The sequence below is a fragment of the Saimiri boliviensis genome, chromosome 21 (assembly GCF_048565385.1).
Source record: "Saimiri boliviensis isolate mSaiBol1 chromosome 21, mSaiBol1.pri, whole genome shotgun sequence".
NCBI classification, from domain to species: Eukaryota; Metazoa; Chordata; class Mammalia; order Primates; family Cebidae; genus Saimiri; species Saimiri boliviensis.
Genome location: NC_133469.1, coordinates 4,499,429 through 4,519,930, shown reverse-complemented (window position 1 = coordinate 4,519,930; position 20,502 = coordinate 4,499,429). Strand labels below are relative to the sequence as shown.

Genomic DNA, 20,502 nt, shown 5'->3' with positions numbered 1-20,502 from the left:
AGTTAGAGAGAAGCAAGCAGTAGACAGTGTTAACTGTTAAATGGTTCCTCAGCTCATGCCAGCAGCCGAGGTGTGACCTCCCCCCACAACCCACAACATCACCTGCAAAACTAGAGCCTTAGGAAGGGCAGGGTGAACAGGAGGGAGGAGCTGCCGCAGCTCCACACACGGGCCTCTGGAGGACATGACGAAATTCCGTTCCTGCTCGTGCAGCCTCAGCTCACTCAGGAGGCCTTTCTTCCTTCACGGCACGAGAAGAGTACGGAACCCTCAGCCTGGTCAGACCGCTCTAGAATCTTTTGTGTTTTTTGAGAACAGAGTCTTGCTCTGTCACCCAGGCTGGAGAGCAGTGGCGCAATCTTGGCTCACCGCAACCTCCACCTCCTGAGTTCAAGTGATTCTCCTACCTCAGCATCCCAAGTAGCTGGGATTACAAGCATGTGCCACCATGCCTGGCTAATTTTTGTTTTCTTTTACTTTTTGAGACGGAGTTTCGCTCTTGTTGCCGAGGCTGGAGTGCAATGGCACAATATTGGCTCACTGCACCCTCCACCTCTGGGTTCCAGGGATTTTTCCTGCCTCAGCCTCCCGAATAGCTGGGATTACAGGCATGCACTATCACGCCTGGCTGATTTTGTATTTTTTTTTTTTTTTTTTTTTAGTAGAGACAGAGCTTCTCCATGTTGGTCAGGCTGGTCTCAAACTCCTGACCTCAGGTGATCTGCCCGCCTCAGCCTCCCAAAGTGCTGGTGGCATGAGCCACCGTGCCCAGCCAATTTTTGTATTTTTAGTAGAGGCAGAGTTTTGCCATGTTGGCCAGGCTAGTCTCGAACTCCTGACCTCAGGTGATCCACTGGCCTCGGCCTCTCAAACTGTTGGGATTACAGGCGTGAGCCACCGTGCCCGGCCTCTAGCATCTTTTACTATTTAGCATCATCCTCTAAGCTTCGAGTTGCTTGAGGGTGAGGAGTTTTTCTTTCCGTCTTCTCTCCAGCGTGCGTAACGCTGGCACACAGCGTGCTCTTAATCAACATCTGCTTCTCTGGCAGTGTGTCTCTCCGGTTACCTTTAAAGATATGAGATATACTACCTTTAAGTAAGAGCGGGAATTCTAAGTAAGAATAATGTCTACGTTACCTTAGATGTTGTTGATGCTAAAGATTTAAATCTCCTCTTTTTTTAGATTGGTATGACTCTTACTGTCATGATTTATGACTCCATAAAAGCCATATATTTACTGGGCAGAATAAACAGCAAGCTTGGTATGCAGAACAGAGCACTAGAATTCTTGCTATAAAGATTACTGGTGCTTCAAGTTGTTATCAAGGAGACATCACGCGAAGCGATGCATCAAGAGCCTGCCCTGAAGACAAAAATGTTGATACTGCTCTATCAAGTCCGTGTTCAGTCACAGCTCCTGGCACTCCGCAGTCACAGTGTGTATGCACACGTGCGTGTGCAAACACATGGCCAGTGTGTTTCAGTGAACACCTGGCAACCCAAAAACAACATCTCAAAGATAGCTGTCAGCATCAAACACTGCACTAATCAGGAACTTCCAAGGTTGTGGATTAGCACAGAAACACATCAAAGGCACCTTGAATTCCATGATATGCCTTAGGAAACTTTAGTCTCTGATGATCGATAATTTGAATCTAATCTTTTGAACCAAAAATAATTATGTATCTTGTTCCAAGCACAAACCCAGTGGGCATAGCTCAAGCCATGAATATGTAATTTCCTAAAAGTCAAAGTGGTTTTTCTGAGTCTTCACACACATTCTAACTGGATAGAAAGCCTGCAGTAACGACGGCAGTGCTCCATGGAGGCACCGGTGGTCGGCTGAGCGCCTGTGCTTTCCACATGGTGGCTCAGCTAACTCGCAACAACCCCACGGGCAGACTGTGGCCCTGCTCCACAGCCAGAGGAGGCGAGCAGTGTGCACATCTCCGAGCTGAAGGTCAGGCGGGAGTCCCGGAAGCTCAGGACAACGGGGGCTAACTGGGGCAGGCTGTGGAGGCAGCACCAGGTATCCCCTGCCCACTGTGCAGGGCCTCCTGGGCCCGCTGTTCTGGAAACAAAGAGCTGTGTCCGTCTCTGCCACACATTTTGGAAGCAGCAAATTTAGTCTGAATTTGTGTGTCTCATCACAAAGGCTGAACTTTGTTTTCTTCTATTAAAAATTTCAAAAAATACAAATAGTATCCATGGCAGAGGTCCAATAAAATGCCAATTTTATAAATATAGGCTAAACGAATCTGACTGTTTGGAGAATGTGTACCAGAGTTTATTTCTCTAATAAGTCTAAGTTGAATCATGTAAGAAAAGTACCAACAGAGAAAAACTCTTAACAGAGAATCATGTATCAATTCTAATCTCTAATCACATTTTTAAATAAATACAATTTCAAAACAATTTGACGTATAAGGTCAGCATATGAAAAATTTATTGAATCCTATGTGTATGTAAAAAACTTTTATCCTATCCATATTTACTAGTACTGTACTAATGTTCTTTTTTCTAAAATGGCTAGACATGATTTTTCAAGATTAAGAACAAATCCATCTTAAAGAGAATACAGAAAGAACCCATTTCGTTCTCCCTCCAAAATACTGAATGAAACCTCCACGCCTCGCTTTGGAACATTCTCCAGGAGCCTGAAAGGGGGAGCAGCGGAATCCTACATTCCAGCCTGGGCTCCCACCTCAAAGCCTCAGGCATTTTCTGTCCCTGCTCCCAGCTAGCAGGCACTGCTGGGCCACATTGTTAGAATCAGCTGGGATTCCTTTAGGGAATTTTTGTTTTGTGTGGGGTTGGGGGGGGGAGGAGGGTGTAGCTGAAAGTAGCCAGGGTTGGAATTCCAACAGGCAAAGGACACGCCCTCTCCTCTCTGAGCTCCCTGAGGCCGCCAGTCGGATTTTTCCTGTCAACACCCCTGCCACCCGCCTTCCATCAGACTCCCCAGCCCTCCCCCTGCACAGCCCCAGCCCCAGGCAGTCTGTCCAGGGCTGCAGGTGCAGACCAAAGCCATTCCTCCACAGAAAGGGGCACAGCCACTTCGGAAAGCATCTGGAGCCGTGTCTCTCATCTGGTTCTTCTCCGCTCTTTCCCTCTTCCTCACTTTCCACCCGCCGATCGAGTGGGGGTTCACACGATGAGAACTCAACTCCAACTCCCTCTCTTGCCCCCAACTCTGTCATGGAAATAATTTCATTTAAAGTTTCCTCTTGGATTTTTCCAGCGGATATATGCAACACTGTCTCTAAAACATGTCAAGTAAATACCAATGAATCATTCCCAGAAAATAGTCTCACATTAAACCAGTTATTCAAATGTCTGAGAGTAATATGAGCTAAGTGAAGGATCTGTAACATAAGATGTACAATTAATACAAATAACACAAAAAAGTTCAACCTGAAAAGGACAATCACAACCCTCCACCCGCACTCCATGGTAAACTCTGAGGGACAGCTTCAGCTGGACTGGGAAAAGTTCAACATAGTTAATTTAGCTATTTTCTTTTCAAGCAATCGTTCATTTTCCTCAAACAATTAAAGCATACATATTCTTTTGCTTAAATATGGCACAAAAATTTCCTGTAATAAATTTATCTATTTGGAAATGTCAGTCTTTCAAGGCTGTACACAGAATATCAATTACTTAAAAACAGTCTGGGGCTGGGTGCGGTGGCTCATGCCTATAATTTCACTGCTTTGGGAGGTGAGGCAGGAAGATCACTTGAGCCCAGGAGCTCGGGATTAGCCTGGGCAACACAGCAAGACCTCATCTCTATAAAAAATTTAAACATTAGCCAGGCATGATGGTGGGCACCTACCGTTCTAGCTACTCAGGAGACTGGGGTAGGAGGATCCCTGGAGCCCAGGGTTTTAAGGCTGCAGAGAGCCTGTTCACGCCACTGCCCTCCAGCCTGCATGGCAAAGCACAACCTTGTCTCTTAAAAAAAAAAAAAAAGTCTAGGTAAACAAAGAGAATTCTATTTCAAACTTAATTTCCACTAACATGGAAAACTCTGGCTAATGACATCCCCCAGAGGTCACCTCTCTGAGAGACTTGGCCAAGGCGGAGTGCATGTCAAATACGGAGGAAGGAGAAGGCGGGTGGGCAGCTGTGTTGCGGTGCGGGGCATGGGTCTGGGCCGGGCCGCCTGGGTTCTTTTGTGGTTGCACCCCTTGTTTAGCTGTGACCTCGGGAAAGCTACTGAACCCTGATGTGCCTCGGTTCACAAATGTCTAGAATGGGGATCATACCTTCCCATCTAGAAAGCAGCGTGAGGATGAACGCACTGATATATTCAGGGGCCGAGAAGAGTGCCTGACACACAGTGAGCACTATCCAATGGCTGTGGTCATTATTATTCATTTTGGAAGCAGTTTACCTTTCAGGCTCTTGAATAAGGTTCAAAATTTTATTTTTCCTATCTACATAAATAAGCAACCAAGTTAATATTACCTTTCCCCCAAAAGACACATGGGTACTTCCAAATATACACACACTACTACTATTAGTAGCATGAAGAACACAAAGAAGATACTGATGACAGTAACCGCCCCCAGAACTGAGCAAGGCGGAGGCGGACGGAGAGGGGAGTGGAGCCTGGGAGGCAGTGAGAAGGCAGGGTGGCACCTCTTTTCGCTCCTCCTTGGTCTCTTCAGGCCCTCTACTCAAGAGTTTGCTCTCAAGAAAAATGAGAACTACATCCACACAAATTGTCAAGGAAGGATGAGGGCTTCAAACATTTCTCCTCCAAGGTGTGTCTGCATTTTGACATAGATCTGAACTAAAGGAAATGAAAAGTTAAGAGTGGAATTCCTAGCTCAGTGAAAACATCAGGAGGCTAGAGAGTACAGAGAAATGAGGCCACACCTCTGCCTGTGTGAATGGGCCACTTGCTGCAGGATTTTACAAGCACTGTGCAGGCACCGGAAGGTTTGGAGGGTGGGAGGAGATCTGCTTTGAGGCCTACACATGACCAGCGCAGGACCACAGGTGGTACTCCTTCCCCGGGCCCTGCCACCTGGCTTTCCTGAGCACCAGAATGCTGGCCTGTGAGAGAGAGCCAGTCGGTCCTGTGTGTTGACGGGTGGTCTCGCAGCTCAAAGGCAGAGAAGGAACTGGCAGGGACCCTATGCTTCTTACACTCTTAGCACTCCTTCATGATGGGGGCTGCCTGCACAACAGCCTGTTTTAAGGAGGGCCCAAGACTCTTCTTTTGTTTTTTGAGACACAGTCTCACTCTGTTGCCCAGGCTGGAGTGCAGGGGCATGATCTCGGCTCACTGCAACCTTCACCTCCAGAGTTTAAATGATTCTCCTGCCTCAGCCTCCCAAGTAGCAGCTGAGACTACAGGCATGCACTACCACACCTGGCTAATTTTTTTGTATTCTTAGTAGAGACGGGGTTTTATCATGTTGGCCAGACTGGTCTCGAACTCCTGACCTCAGATGATCCGCTGACCTCAGCCTCCCAAAGTGCTGGGATGACAGGCTTGCAGGACCACCGAGAGAGCACCCCCACCGCTGAGTGGCTTGGAGCGAGCCTTTCCTGCGCATTTAACTTAGCGAGGAGAGTGACACAGTACGCGCGGGCTCTGGGGAGGGTGAGGTCAAACAAAACACCTCTGAAACGTCCACTCGAGCCCATGCCGGAGGCATTCATGGAAGGTCACTGGGACTGCTGTCATCAATAACAATTTAATCCTCACAACAAATGCACAAGGCAAGTAAAATCATCTCCACTTCACTGATGAAGAAAAGGAGACTCACAAGTTAAGTCAACATGTGAGGGGTTGCCTGCTTAGAAAGCAGGAAGCTACTAGAATTTAAACTGCTTTTTCCCCTAAATCAAAATTTCCCACGCATCATGAGAGTAAGCGTGCCAAGCGGCGGGAGCCCACCTGTGTGGCTCGTCTCTCAGCAGCTCTTGCTTAGCTGACAGGACTCACTTTTGCACTTAACCCCATAAGGCTCAGGAACCCAGATTGGGTCCTGCCACTGGGCAGTGTGAATCATTCTCAGAGGCCAGAAATAAAAGCCAGAGAGGCAGACAAGAGTGGAGGCATCCAGTATCCAACCAGGACAAGGTCCCTAGAGGTATCGAGTTTTAGGGACTGCAACAAGTACATGGCTTTCGGCTGACAAAGAGCAGAGACGAGGAATGAAAACCTCCAGGCTAGGATGGGACACCATCACAGGCTGCCACTTTTTAAAAATCTCTGTGTACCAGTTAATAAGGTTTTGGGTTGCTCAGACATCTCAGTGGGGGACCAGACAAGACCATTACCACAGGCAGGTACTGCATCCAAATTCACATTGTCAGTGTGGTACTAGAATACCAAGTAAAGAAATTATATTAATATAAAAACTGAGCCAGGGGCTGGGTGTGGGGGCTCACACCTGTAACCCCAGCACTCTGGGAGGCTGAGGTGGGTAGATCGCCTGAGGTCAGGAGTTTGAGAACAGCCTGGCCAACTTAGTGAAACCCCATCATTACTAAAAATACAAAAATTAGACAGGCATGGTGGCAGGTACCTGTAATCCCAGCTACTTGGGAGGCTGAGGCTGGAAAATGACTTGAACCCAGGAGATGGAGGTTGCAGTGAGCCGAGATGGCACCACTGCACTGCAGCCTGGGCAACAGAGCAAGACTCCGTGTCTAAAAAAAAACTGGTAAGAGGTGGGTGGACCCTCCAGGACCCCAGGAGATGAAGACAAAAGCAAATCACTCTGTGAGGACAAGTCCACAGCCAGGGCCTATGGAACTTCCACAGAAAAAAGGTTCTCCTAAGATGAGGTCAAGTTAAAGGACATAAAAATCACTGAGAGAAGAAACTGTGGGTGAGTAGGAGGGGAGGGGTTAAGGGAAGAGGGAAATGAGAAAGAACAAATGACAAAAACTATGCCCTAAAAACTAGAAATAAACACAATCTCCAAAAGAAAATAAGTGTCTTAAATGACTCAAGACAAAGACAAACAACACAATAAAAGAATAAGTGGATCTGAAAAAAAGAAAATAATTCTGAGAAATGAGAACTACAATAAGGAATCTTCTAAGGCTGAAACTGGCCAAACCCTCTGCAGTGAGTGCAGAGCCTGTCACACAGCCAAAGGGCCAACTCTCTGGCACAGCCCCAGCCCCAAGCCCAAGGCCAAGGCCAAGTCCAACCCTTCAGGTGCCACTGGGTCCTGCAACTGTCCCACACACCTGCTCACCCACCGCCTGCGAGGCTGACCCCCTCCTCTACCTGCCTCTTTCTCATTCGCCCTTCAAGGCCTGGATCCAGGAGGTTCTTCCTTAGGTTGCAAGTTGAGCCATTTATACCAAGCACTTAGGCACTTCTCTACGGGCTCTCAATCCTGTAGCATACCACTCACTCTACGACTTTGAAATGATAGTTTCTACATCTGTCTCCTTTACACTGTGAATTCCTCGAGAGAACACAGGGCCAAATCCATTTCTGCATTCCCAGTGTCTAGAATGCTGGCTGGTACACAGCATATGGCAAACACATACTTGTTGAATTGAACTATAAGCTCTTACCACTATGCCAAAATAGCACGTTCATTTCTATTTGGAGTAAAAAATATTCCCAACTTTAACTGCAATATAGAGCAGTAGGTCTGAATTCAAACTAAAACCCACAGCCTGAAACTAAGTATCATTTTTGTTCCATTAGAATATGATGGGTATGAAATTAAATTCCGGATGAATAAGATAAGCAATCGGTTTTTTAAAGGTGGGGGTTAGGGGAGTCAGACAATGCCTTCAAGCGCTGATTGAAAAAAAGTCTTTTATAGGAACGTAACTTTGATCCTCTTAATTTTCAGCTGCTGCCAGAAAAAAACAACAACTAAATATGCTAAAGATCAAAACTGTTTTAGATGTGGGACAGACATTTCCATCTTCGTCTTATTATTATTTTATTATTTTTAGAAAAGGATAGAGCTACTCTTCAACATTTGAAATAATAACACTTTTCTCATTCAACCAAGGAAATGAAGCCTGAGGAGATATAGACATTTCACAGCCAGATTTTCAGTAGATTGAGATATGTAATAGAAATACTGAACATTCAAGCACAGTAAGAGCTGATGTACCCAAGTCAGAACACCTGACAACAGAGAGGAAATTCAAATTCTATTTCTTTAAAGGAGGAAAAAAACACATAACACAGTGGACGAATGATCCTTACACTTCCATCTCTCACTCTGTCCCTTCCTCTCAATCTCTCTCTCAAAAACACACACACCCTACCACTGCCAGCCCAGCTATTAATTATCACAGTTAGTAAAATTCTCTAGATCCAGTGCTAATGTTTTACTTTTAAAAATCTTTCAACTGAAGGCATATCTGAAAATGTCATTGCTAAAGCCCCCAGATCTTAGCCAAAGAAGGATTCAGAGGTGTACATACTATGAAAGCAGAACAAAGAGGCTGGCCATGGTGGGCTGATCACTTGAGGTCAGCAGTTCAAGACCAGCCTGGGTAACAAGGTGAAACTAAAAATACAAAAATTAGCCAGGCATAGTGGCATAGGCCTGTAATTCCAGCTACTCAGGAGGCTGAGACAAGAGAATCCCTTGAACTCAGGGGCAGAGGCTGCAGTGAGCTGAGATTGCAGCACTGCACTCCAGCCTGCAACAAAGTAAGATTCACCTCAAAAATAAAAGGAAAGTAGAACAAAGAACGAATTACTACAAACACTAATGAACAAGCATGTTCTCTTCTTATCACAGAGACAAACAGGCGTTCTAGACATGCACCCCGTTCCTTCTCTAACAGCACCTTGTTGCTATTAAAATAGTTCATGTTCACTGTAGAGATCACAAAAAGCATACAGGAAAAAAAGAACCAATCCTTAATCCTCTCAGTCAGAGATATTTACTATTAATACTGTACTATATTTCTTTTGGGTCATTTTGTCATGCACATATGTCTTTGTGTACCTTAAATGTACATATAACATAGATATAAAATATACACAAGTAGGGACTTATTAGACACTGGCTGTCTCCTGCTTTGAATTCCCACTTACTATGGCATCATGGGCACTATAACAATACACTAAATACTCTCAGAAAACATGATTTTATTGTATAACATTTAACCATAATTTATTAAAAACACATTTTCCATTGACGGGAAAAGCAGACTGTTCTTAATATCAACAATGCTGAAATAAGTGGAATTATAAATGTATCTGATCCTAGGTGTTTATTATGTCTTCTATTAATTATCTAACTTATTCTTCACAACCTATTCCATAACTACTAACATTAGTCCATATTTGGTTGAGTAAACTGAGTCACAGGGAGGCGAAATAACTTACTGAAGGTTATCAGCTATTATTTAGCAGAACCCAGGTTTAAATGTAGGTAGGCTGGCTCCAGAGCCAGAGTTCCTGATTTGTTTGTAGTCAACCTACGATAATCTTCATTGTTTCTAATCCACAAAATACTCTGGCCTATTCTGAAAAATCAATTAAATATTATTCTGATGTTTGCTACAGCTGAGCCTAGCTTCCCTCCCAGGAGTTAGCCAGTTATTCATGGTTCGTTCATCTTTTATATAAGCTTTCCTTTTCTCCCTGGGTTACTGGATTATCCTTATCACATGGTAACTTTTTATAACTTCTCCTGGGTCTGTTTTGAAACTGTGCTCACCTCCACTAACCTATAAACGTTTGTACAATGTTTTGATTATTTTAGCCTTAAAGTATATTTTAATATTGATATGACAATTCCTCAATTATTTTCATTTTATAGTCAAAATTATGGCTTATTTTTCACAGTGGGATTTTAATTGGCCTAGTAATAAAAATTAGTTTAAAAATAACTAATATCTTTACCATATTCCATACAGGAACAAAGTACATCTCTCAGTTTACATAGCTGGTTTTCCCTTCACCTAAGTCTCAGATATTCTTCTTTTGGATACTGTGAAATAATTGTTTTAACTGTTAAACACAAATCTATTTAAAATCATTGCTGTTGGCTGGGCGTGGTGACTCACACCTGGAATCCCAGCACTTTGGGAGGCCAAGGTGGGCAGACTGCTTGAGCTCAGCAGCTCAAGACCAGCCTGGGCAACATGGCAAAATCCCATCTCTACAAAAAAAAACAAAAGCAAAGATTAGCCAGGCGTGGTGGCAGACACCTGTAGTCCCAGCTACTTGGGTGGCTGAGGCATGAAGATCACTTGAGCACAGGAGGTCAAGACTGCAGTGAACTGTGATCATGCCACTGCACTCCAGCCTGAGTGACAAAAGCAAGACCCTGACTCAAAAATCAAATTAAATTAAATTAAAGATGTCTGTTGTCTAAAAACTGATCATATGGTGTAAGTAAAGAAAACTGAGTAGCAGTTCAGGAAGCTGGATTCGTGACTTCTACAAACTGCAAAGTCATCCCAGGCAGCACATTACTTCCCCAGGGTCTCCCTTCCTGTGTCTACAGTATGGGGTAAACTATGCTTCTCAGAAATACGCACGTCCCTGAAATGTAGCCCTCAACATGAACCTTAAAGAAATCATATTCAGGCCAGGCAAGTTGACTCGAACCAATAATCCCAGTACTTTGGGAGGCCAGGGTAGGAGGATTGCCTGAGGCCAGGAGTTTGAGACTAGCCTGGGCAACATAGTGAGACCCTGTTTTTCTACCAAAAAAAAAAAAAAAAAAAAATTTTAGTAGTTGGACATGGTGGCACATGCCTGCAGTCCCAGTTATGTGGGAGGCTGAGGTATGAGAATCGCTTGAGCCCAGGAGTTCAAGGCTAGAGTGAGCTATATATAATCACACCACTGCAATCCAGCCTGCACCTCTTAGAAAAGAAAGGAAAAGAAAAAAGAAACTACATTTATTTAGACACCAGACAGTAATGAAAAAAGTTCAGTAAGAATTGTGGACTACACTGTAATACAATGCCCTCCCCGCAAGGAGTCACACAAATCTGGTCATAGATTTCAAAGGACAAGTCTCAAACATCCCCTTTAGCGGTGACAGTGGAAGCGGTGGATGATAACAGGAAAAGCATGGGCTCTGGAGGCGGACTTTGGCCTGCTCCAAGCAAGTAACCGCACTAAGCTTGACTCATCAGTAAAGCAGAGAAAATCATCCAGTGCCCACCAATTTCAATACACTATGTACCAGGCGTTCTGGCAGGTGGTAAGCCAAATGTAATGTGTCTGCCTTCAAGGCGCCTGAAGTCTAGGGAGAAATGCATGGTGGCAGGAATTCCATGAGGAAGCACAGGTCAAGGGCCTGGAGCCTAGTTACTCTGCGATAGTAATGCTAATCCACAATAGTACCCTGCAATGTTGCAATTATATAATTAGTATCATTCTTCTTTTTAAATAATGTTATGTATTTCCTGTAAAAGACTAAGTCATTTATTATATAACAAGACTTTCTGGAGTCAAACGGTAGACCATCCTTTAAGTCTTAAAAAAAAAATTTACAGCTGCAACAAACTAAACCATGATAGGTTTCCTCTAGATAGGAATTTTAATTTCATTTACTGTTACAGGAACTGTAAGTTCAGGAAACTAATGGTGACAGTTTGATTTATGAATTTTGACGTATTTCTTGAACTGGGATTACATTACAAAGAAACGGAATTCTAAGCAAGCCAGATCTTGCCTATACGTTCAATCTTCAGCTTATTGATTAATAAGCTGAGAGTTGGTGCAACTTGCTTCTGACAAGAGGAAAAACACACAGTCCAATTGAGGTAAGACATATGCCTGTAATTTAAAAGTTCCTTAACCTACTTTCAGAATTGAGCTAGAACAGATTTTGGAATTCATGCAGAAAACACTTCAGCTCTTTACTAGATAATAACATTAAGAGAAATTCAAGTCAGAAAGCATTAATGACAAGAAAAAAAATGACTCTCATCCTAAAGAGAGTTCTCGTATTTGTTTTCATTTTACTTCCTCCATAAAGCCCATCTATTAGAAAAAGTAATACACACACAATACAGAATATGAGGATTACTATGAACTCTGCAGATCCCTAAGAAATGTTGTCTACAAATTTCTATGTAAATACATACAATGGGGAGACACCGGCATGAACTCTATCTTTTCAATTACAAAGGGACTGGTGGGAAGGGGAAGGAGGAGGGACAGGGAAGTATTATAGTTAGAGACATAAGGCAATCCTTTATATACTTTTTTTTTTTTTTTTTTTTTTGTCTTTGAGACAGAGACTCACTGTGTTGCCCAGGATAGTGTGCAGTGACAGGATAACTGCTCACTGTAGCCTTGACCTACTGGGCTCAAGCAACCCTCCCACCTCAGTCCCCAAGCAACTGGGAGTACTGGCTTATTTTTTAGGGATAGAATCTTAATTACGTTGTCCAGACCGGTCTCAAACTCCTGGGCTCAAACGATCCTCCTGCCTTGGCCCCGCAAGTAGCTTTGAATACCAGCTATTCACTTTTATTTTTTTAGGGATGGGAGGTCTTACTGTGTTGCCCAGGCTGGTCTCAAACTCCTGGGCTCAAGTGATCCTCCTACCTTGGCTTTCGAAAGTACTAGAAATACAGACATGAGATACTTCGACATTTAATCCTCCCAACCCCACAAGGAGGTACAAATGCCCCTCTTTTATACATGAAGAAGCTGAAATTCAGAGAGGTTAAGACACTTGCCCAAATTTAAACAGTTAGTAGATGCTCAACTAAGAGGCAACTCAGAGCTTACTGAACTCTGAAGTCTCATAAGCTCTCTGCCTGTTGTAAGGTTTCTCTAGGAACCGCACACATGTAGATCCACTGTCACAAGCCAAGCAATGACACAAGAGTCAGTGACAGGAGAATCCACTGCTCAGACATTTTCTGTTTCTTTTAAAACAAAAACAGGGTCTCGCACCCTCACCAAGGCTAGAACACAGTGGCACCGCAGTGCGCTGCAGCCTAGACCTCCTGGGCCCAAGCGATCCTCCTACCTCAGACTCCCAAATAGCTGGGACTACAGGCATGCACCAACATACTCAGCTAATTTTTAAATGTTCTGTAGAGATGGGGGTCTAATTATGTTGCCTGGCTGGTCTCCAACTTCTGAGCTCAAACAATCCCCTACCCAGCCTCCAAGACATTTTCAATAGCCTACCTAAAATTCCCCAATTAGGCAGACAGTGAGGGTATCGAAGCTTCCTATAAAGAGGGAAAAACAGACATCTGGGAAAGAGAGTGAATTAGGCCATTATCATCCAGAAAGGTTTCATGGGTTTCATGAAAGGCGAAACATCAAGAGAAGAGCAAGGATGAAAGTGGTGGTAATGGTGGGATAGCAATGAAGGGACTGCGAAGTAAAACTGGGCAACGCCCACATCAAATGTTTCATATGTCACAGTTTTGCTGGTGATCAGCTTATGTATGTGTATTCACACTAAAGACTTATTAAGTAAAACCAAAAACAACAGCACATGTATACTGAAATAAACAACAGCATTAACAGCCCACGACCTATTTAAACACAGAAACTGATTATAGGTAGAGTATAAGGCAGGGTGCGAGGAGCGGGCAGGAGAGTATGGTGAGGAGTGTGGAAGACAAAGTGTTTCTGCACACGTCAAAAGGGTACCTGTCACCTTGAGTTCTGAAGGCCAAGTTAAGGTCATTCAAGGTAAGTATGAAGGTTGGGAAGTCCACACAGTGCTAGTATTGGCCGAGAATATAGAAGCTGGCCCTGCAATGAGCACCAAGGACCATGCCACCCTGGCCTAATTTACAAATGCAAAAAGAAAAACACACTTACTAGTTCAGCATTTATTTATTTCTCTGCAGAACAATCACTCAATCAATTATCCGAGTAACTGACAGGTCAGCTAGTACTGATGTACAAAATAGGTACTAATCCTCATTAGGAGCAACAGTCTAAAAAAATTAATGGTAAATAGCCATAGACTTTTTTTATTTCAGTTTCATGATTTAACAGGCAAATATGCTGCTTGAAAACATTTCAGATAGGAGGAAATAATAAAGGAGTTAATAATTTGCCTGCTCTTGGCTCCCCATGACAAGATACAAAAGACTGAAAAATAGCACACCCCACCCCCCAAAAAAAGCCACTAAAAATTGATCATGTTACGAATGTTTAACAACTGTAAATTCAGTCTTAAATTTTATTTAAGATTGATGAAAAAACTGCAATCAGATCTACAAAGCCTAAACCTGGGATTTATAAATATTTTTCAATTACCTGCAAATAATATACATTACAGCTGTTGTTACAATCTAAAATATATATGATTTGGATAAGTCAAATAGAAATATGGCAAATTATAGTAAATTAGAATATATTCAAAGATAAAGACTTTCAAAAATAATTACAGAACTCAGAAATTTAGAGGAACATTAATTTTCATTTGAAAAGTTATTTATTTTTACTATTCTTTATAAATATAGCCAGAATATTATAGAATTTACACTCCTCAAACAGGAGAACTGTGTCTTATTTGCTATATATCTTCAGAACCTAAAAGTGCACTTGGTATGTAGTAGACATTCAACAAATACTTTAAATAAGTTATCATTCAAGAAAAATCAGAAAAATTTACGGAATGCCTACTATGTGCCAGGTACAATTTGGGTGCTGGAAGTAACAGGATGAGCAACACAAAGTTAATGAAAAATGTATTACAAGATTATTTTATGTACATAAATGAACCTGACTTCAAAACTGAGAACTGAAGGGGCCAAATAAAGTTTGTCTTTTCATGCTGAACTTTTCCATACAGTACAGACTTACTTTAAAATTAAGTTTTGCTTGTAATAAAAGCTTTATAGGCACATATATCTGACATGGGATCATTAAGTATGTGAGTGCTGGGAAGCGGGGGAGGAAGAGGAGGAGGAGGAGGAGGAGGAGGAGGAGGAGGAGGAGGAGGAGGAGGAGGTGGTGGTGGTGGTGGTAGTGGTGGTAGTGAACATTACCATAACCTCTAGCCGAACAGACATACGGCCCAATTTAGTCAATACAATTTCCTTTTGGGGGAAAGGTAGATAAACTAGATCATCTGTCTGTCCAATTTGAAAACTGCATTTAGCTTTATGAAATAAACATGTTTGTTTTTTCTCCTAATGAAGATTCACTTAAAGAGGTTATGACAATAGTGAAGAAAAGAAGAATGGGGAAGAAAAAGGTAAACCATACATTCCTTATTCTAACAAAGAAGTCGAAGAATGCTTTCTTCATGTTTACAGCATTAGCATCTTTGTGCTTCTTCCAATAGAAACCAAAACGGAATCTCCATTTAGGCCCACAAAAGTTTAGAAGTAAACTAATCACTGCAGTTGTAGCAAGGAAATACAATGCAAGTTGAGAACAAAAAAACAAGGTAAGAATAGAAGTCAGTAAGGATTTGACACCTCCCTACCATGACATAGGAAAGGAAAGTCTAGCAATTCCTTTACAATTCAGGAAACATTACATCTACCACATGTACAGACTTAAGCATTAAAGACTCATGAGAATTTGGGGTAAAGTACACTTCTGTGAAGATTTTCAATCTGAGGCCAGGCACCTTGATTCTCTTATATGTTGCCCAAAGATAGACATCTCAAAGAAAGAAAGATGATCACCTTTCCTATTAATACTATGCTCTTGGCAGTCCAGCCTGTTCTTAAGAGAGAAATGCTCCTGGCACAGCCAGCCCAGAGGACACATCACCCACCTGTTCTTCTCTGACAGGCCTCACCACACAGGCTTTTGCTTCAGCTCCAAGCGCACGTGTGTCTTTCCCCCATTAAAGTGACTGTCTTCTCCAGAGCATGCAGCACACAGCATTTTCCACTCAGCAAGTGCTAGCTGAATTAAATCATACTTGGTCTCTGGGCCTTGGATGCTGGAAATACCTTTTCAGCCCTTTCCACAGAGGTCTCATAAGCCTCCAACAAACTAAAGCAGATGAAAACAATTCTGGAAAATGGAAAGGGCCACACCAGTTTAAGGGGGGCCATCCTGCAGGTGGGCACCATACTCACTGCAATGAATGAAGTTATACAAACAACACAGACACAGTTGGGCTTAAAAGACTCTTGCTCAAAATTCAGAGGAATCAGGCAGTACACAAAGATTTCAGGAAAATTTGTGTCACTGGTAGTCTGAGATTCTGATTCAAAGAGGCAAGCATGGTCCCCAGATGCTCCCAAAATGGAAGCTTCACAGAAGATATACCTGCCTGACTTACCCATCAAAAGATCCCCAAGGCTGGGAACATTCATATTTGATGAATGGGTGAATCAGAAACAGAGATAAAAGGACCCCCAGGGCTCCAGACTTCATCCAGGAGGGAATCTAAGGGGCCAGGCTGGCCTAGGAGACCCTGATTGACCAGCCTCCAGCCTGAAGTCCTTCAGAAAGTCTACTTTAAACCCTTTCCTTCAACCCTTCAAAAAGCTCTCACCATGGTGCAGGGAAGTAAGCACAGCCCTGGGAACTCAACAGACAAACAAATCCCAATTCTACCCTAGGCTCTGCACTCACTCACTGGATGGCCTCTCCTTAAAATGTGGTTAGCAGAACCTGCTTTGCAAGGCTGATGCAAAGATTAAAGTTGATAATATATGTAATTCACTAAGCACAATGCTGGGACACGGTAAACACTAAACAACAAATCATCGGTCCCTTTTGTCTTTTGAGCAAAGGAGGAACCCAAATTAGGCTAGATGATACGAAACCTGCCCCCCAGCTCAGATCTTTAGTCCTGGAGCAGAGACAGAGCCAAATTTTGCTAAAGCCGGGTTAGAAGTGGGACAACCTATCAAGACAAACACTGAGAATTATTGGCCCCCTGATAAATACCTGCTACATAACCATCCATTCCATTTTCCCAAAACTACAACGAAAGTCATCTGAGTGCTAGTGCGCTCCATCCCTTGAGGCAACAATGAGCAAGGGAAACATTCATAACACCCAGCTGGACCCAGGATTTGACTACAAGAATAAAGAAGACTCCAGCGCATCCAGAATAAGATGTTGGTGTTGTGTCAGAGTCTTTGGGAGGAGAAAAAAAAATCCCAGAGGTAATGCTTTCAGGTTCAGGCCTTTTGCTGACACAGGTAAGAAACTGGAAGAAGCCGAGGCATTTGAGTTGCTACTCAAAGAATTAACTCCTTCACACCCTCTAAACTGTTTGCTGGGAAATCAGCAGTGCTGTTAGCAACCGCACAAGTGACAGGACACACCGCCGACCTCCTGTGCGCCCCGGTGGCCTCTACACAGCAGCACTTGGGCACACTCCACATTGACTCCTGGTGCAATCTGGTCCTGACTACAGTGAGTTATTTCACAAGACTTTTAAGGGTTACTACATTTTGTTCCTGTAAGAGGCCAGTCCAAATTAGCAACAAAAGAAGAGTTAAACACAAGAAAAACCACCTCTTTGGGCTCAAGAAAGGCAGTCCTGGGCATTAGAAAGGTAAAGTGTTTATCACCTTTCTTTTGCAAAAATCAGTCCAGTAAGTAGTCTCAAACTCTTGAAGATGAGGAGTGACAAAATGATGTGCCCATATACTAAAAGTACAAGTTGTCTAGAGTTGGGTTCTGTGCCGTGTCTCACAGGAATTAGTCCAGTTATCAATGGCTACGTAACAAATCACCCAAAAATTTAGCATCTTAAAATGGACATTTTATTTCAATTTCTCTCCCCGACTTTGTTTTGCAGACTAGATGATTTCTACTGATACATTTTAAAGTGTACTGGCTCTTTCTTCTGTGATCTTTCCTGAGGTTAGGCATATTCGGTAATCTTTAAAATTTTTAGATACTCTATTTTTCAGTTCTAGAATTTCCATTTGGTTCTCTGAAGTTTCTCTTTCTCTGCTGAGATATCCTATCTTTTCATTCCTATGAAGCATATTTCCTTTACATCCTTGGGCATGGTTACATTTGCTGCTTTAAAATCCTTGTCTGCTAAACCCATTATCTGTGTCTTCTCACTCCCAGTCAGTGTCCACTGATTATCTTTTCAGCCGAGAACAGATCACATTTTCCTGTACATCAAGTAATTTTAAACTATATCCCGGACATTGCACAATACATTATGTTGTAGCAATTCTGGAGTCTATTATGTTCCCCTAAAGAGCGTTCATATTTAGGCCAGGCGTAGTGGCTCACTCCTATAATCCCAGTACTTTGGGAGGCCAAGGAAGGTGGATCACCGTGGTCAAGAGATTGAGACCATCCTGGCTAACATGGTGAAACCCTGTCTCTACTAAAAATACAAAAACTTAGCCGGGTATGGTGGCACACACCAATGGTCCCAGCTACTCAGAAGGCTGAGGCAGGAGAATCGCTTGAACTCCAGAGGCGGAGGTTACAGTGAGTCAAGATCATGCCACTGCACTCCAGCCTGTACAATAGAGCAAGACTCCATCTCAAAAAAAAAAAAAAGGGGTGTTGATATTTTTCTTTTAGAAGGCAGTTATCAATGATCTACAGTATACGTTGGACTTGTACTATCAACTCTAGGGTAGGTGCTCTAAATCTTAATATGATTATTTCATCCTTAGTTTAGCTGCTTGGAGCCTGCCCCACACATGTGATTCAGACATTAGCAGAAATTTAGGTAGTTGATACACAGAGGTGGGTTTGTTTTCTGCTTTTCACAATTCCCCCCTCACTTTCCAATGCTATGGTTGCCCTCAAACTGTTCTTTGATTCTTCAAGCTGGAAAGAAAGACTGAAGAGTCTGTAACTGACTTTTCACTGCCCTGATGCCATACACTGTGTCATTCCCTTCTTCCGGTGTCAACTACACTCCAGAATCTGCCCATTTGTGTCAAATTTGAGTGTCTTCACATGGCTGTTTTTTGTCCAAAGTTTATAATTGTTATTTGCAGAAGAATCAGACCGACAGTAACTGACTGGGCTTCTAACAGAAACGGGACCTACATCACCTTTTTCTTTTCCTCCTATTTTTCACTTTTTCTCACAATACTATGGGTCATGAATTCAGAAAGGGTTTTGCCCAGTAGAGGGGGCCCTGATATATGTGGCATCAGCTGGGCAAGTAAGAAACTGAGGCTGGATCTACTCCCAAGATGGTTTCTCTCACACATCTGGTGCCTTAGTGTTCCTTGACCAGACTTTTCCTCTCTCCTCATTGTATCTTATCTTCCAGCCTTTCCCACGTGTATTCAGCAACTCACAGCAAGATCATCTCAGGGAATCTATACTCCTCACATGGTAACTGGCTTCTAAGAAGCCAGAAATAGAATCAGCTAGACCAGTTAAGGGTTATGCCAGAAATTGTATACGATCACATATTTGATTGCTCATAGCAGCCACAGATTCAAGGGGATAGACTAATAGATGCCAACCCTTGACAGGGGAGTGGCAAAGTCATACTGCAGAAACACGGGTAAAATGCAAGATGTTCTGCCACCATCTTAAAAAAATATAATCTGGTACCAATTTAATTAATATTTAACTAAGCAAATCAAATGTCACCCAAAGTAAAACTCCAGAAAAATACAGGATGATGAGATCGATCTGAAGCATGTGGTCCAATTGCCCTGAGATCTTTCTTATCATTCACTCACATTCTCGATATAATTACCTTTAAGTTCATCTGCACATAAGAGATTTCTAAAAGCAGCCTACTGGGTCCTCAAAGACTTCATACTTAAATATTATACTCCTTTTATATCCATTTTAAAACACCTAGAAGAAAAGGCTTATGATGCTACCGTCCATAAACATAGGCTACAGATACGTGTTTTATTGTTTCTTAAGATAACAGGCAATAGTAACTAGTGTTTATTAAATATCTACTATGTGTTAGCAATCTGTCCAGGCTACAAGGAGCCTATATATTAATATATATGTATATATACATATATGTGTGTGTGTGTCTGTGTGTGTGTCTCTGTGTGTGTGTGTGTGTGTGTGTGTGTGTGTGTGTGTATACATATAAAATATACATCTCTCTCAAAGCTACTTCCTGAGCACCTCAGGCTTTCACTCCAAAAGAGTGAATGTCTTCCAAACAGTATATTCTAAATGAAGCCATGTATGTGTCATACATACTAAGCAATCCTCTTACCTTGTCTTGGTTATCTTTATTCTTGTAACACAGATTTCCTATCAGACGAATGAGATGAGACTTAAACCCCTCGGCCACATTGGAGATGTCACCTTCTGCTCTCACGCAACCACAAGTACTGAAAATGTTTGTGGTTTCTTTCGCAGCTACGTGAATCATCCGTAAAAGATCTATAACCAAAAGAGTAAACTTCATTTTCCATAGAAAAGTAACTTTTAGTATTTTGTGCTACTAGTTTTCTATAAACAAATCTATTTTACTAGAATAAAGACAGGGCACAGAAAGCTGTCTTTAAACAATGATTCAAAGGCTCTTCTGCCTTTGCTTTAAATTCTTTTACTCTAGTTTTAGAGACATAAGCCATAATGACTGCCCCAACTCGGAATTTCTTTATATCTACAAAGAAAAGTTAGCTAAAAATTTGCTAGCATCC

General features: G+C 42.5%; 1 protein-coding gene across 2 annotated transcripts in view; it reads right to left on the bottom strand.

Moving 5' to 3' along the window:
• Positions 1–20,502, bottom strand: part of ATXN10 (ataxin 10) — a 166,345-nt gene that overhangs the window by 72,311 nt on the left and 73,532 nt on the right. For both annotated transcript variants that reach the window (XM_074391131.1, XM_039463070.2), the window contains exon 9: positions 20,070–20,239. In XM_074391131.1, the coding sequence (XP_074247232.1) occupies positions 20,070–20,239 (170 nt within the window). The remainder of the gene's footprint in view (positions 1–20,069; positions 20,240–20,502) is intronic.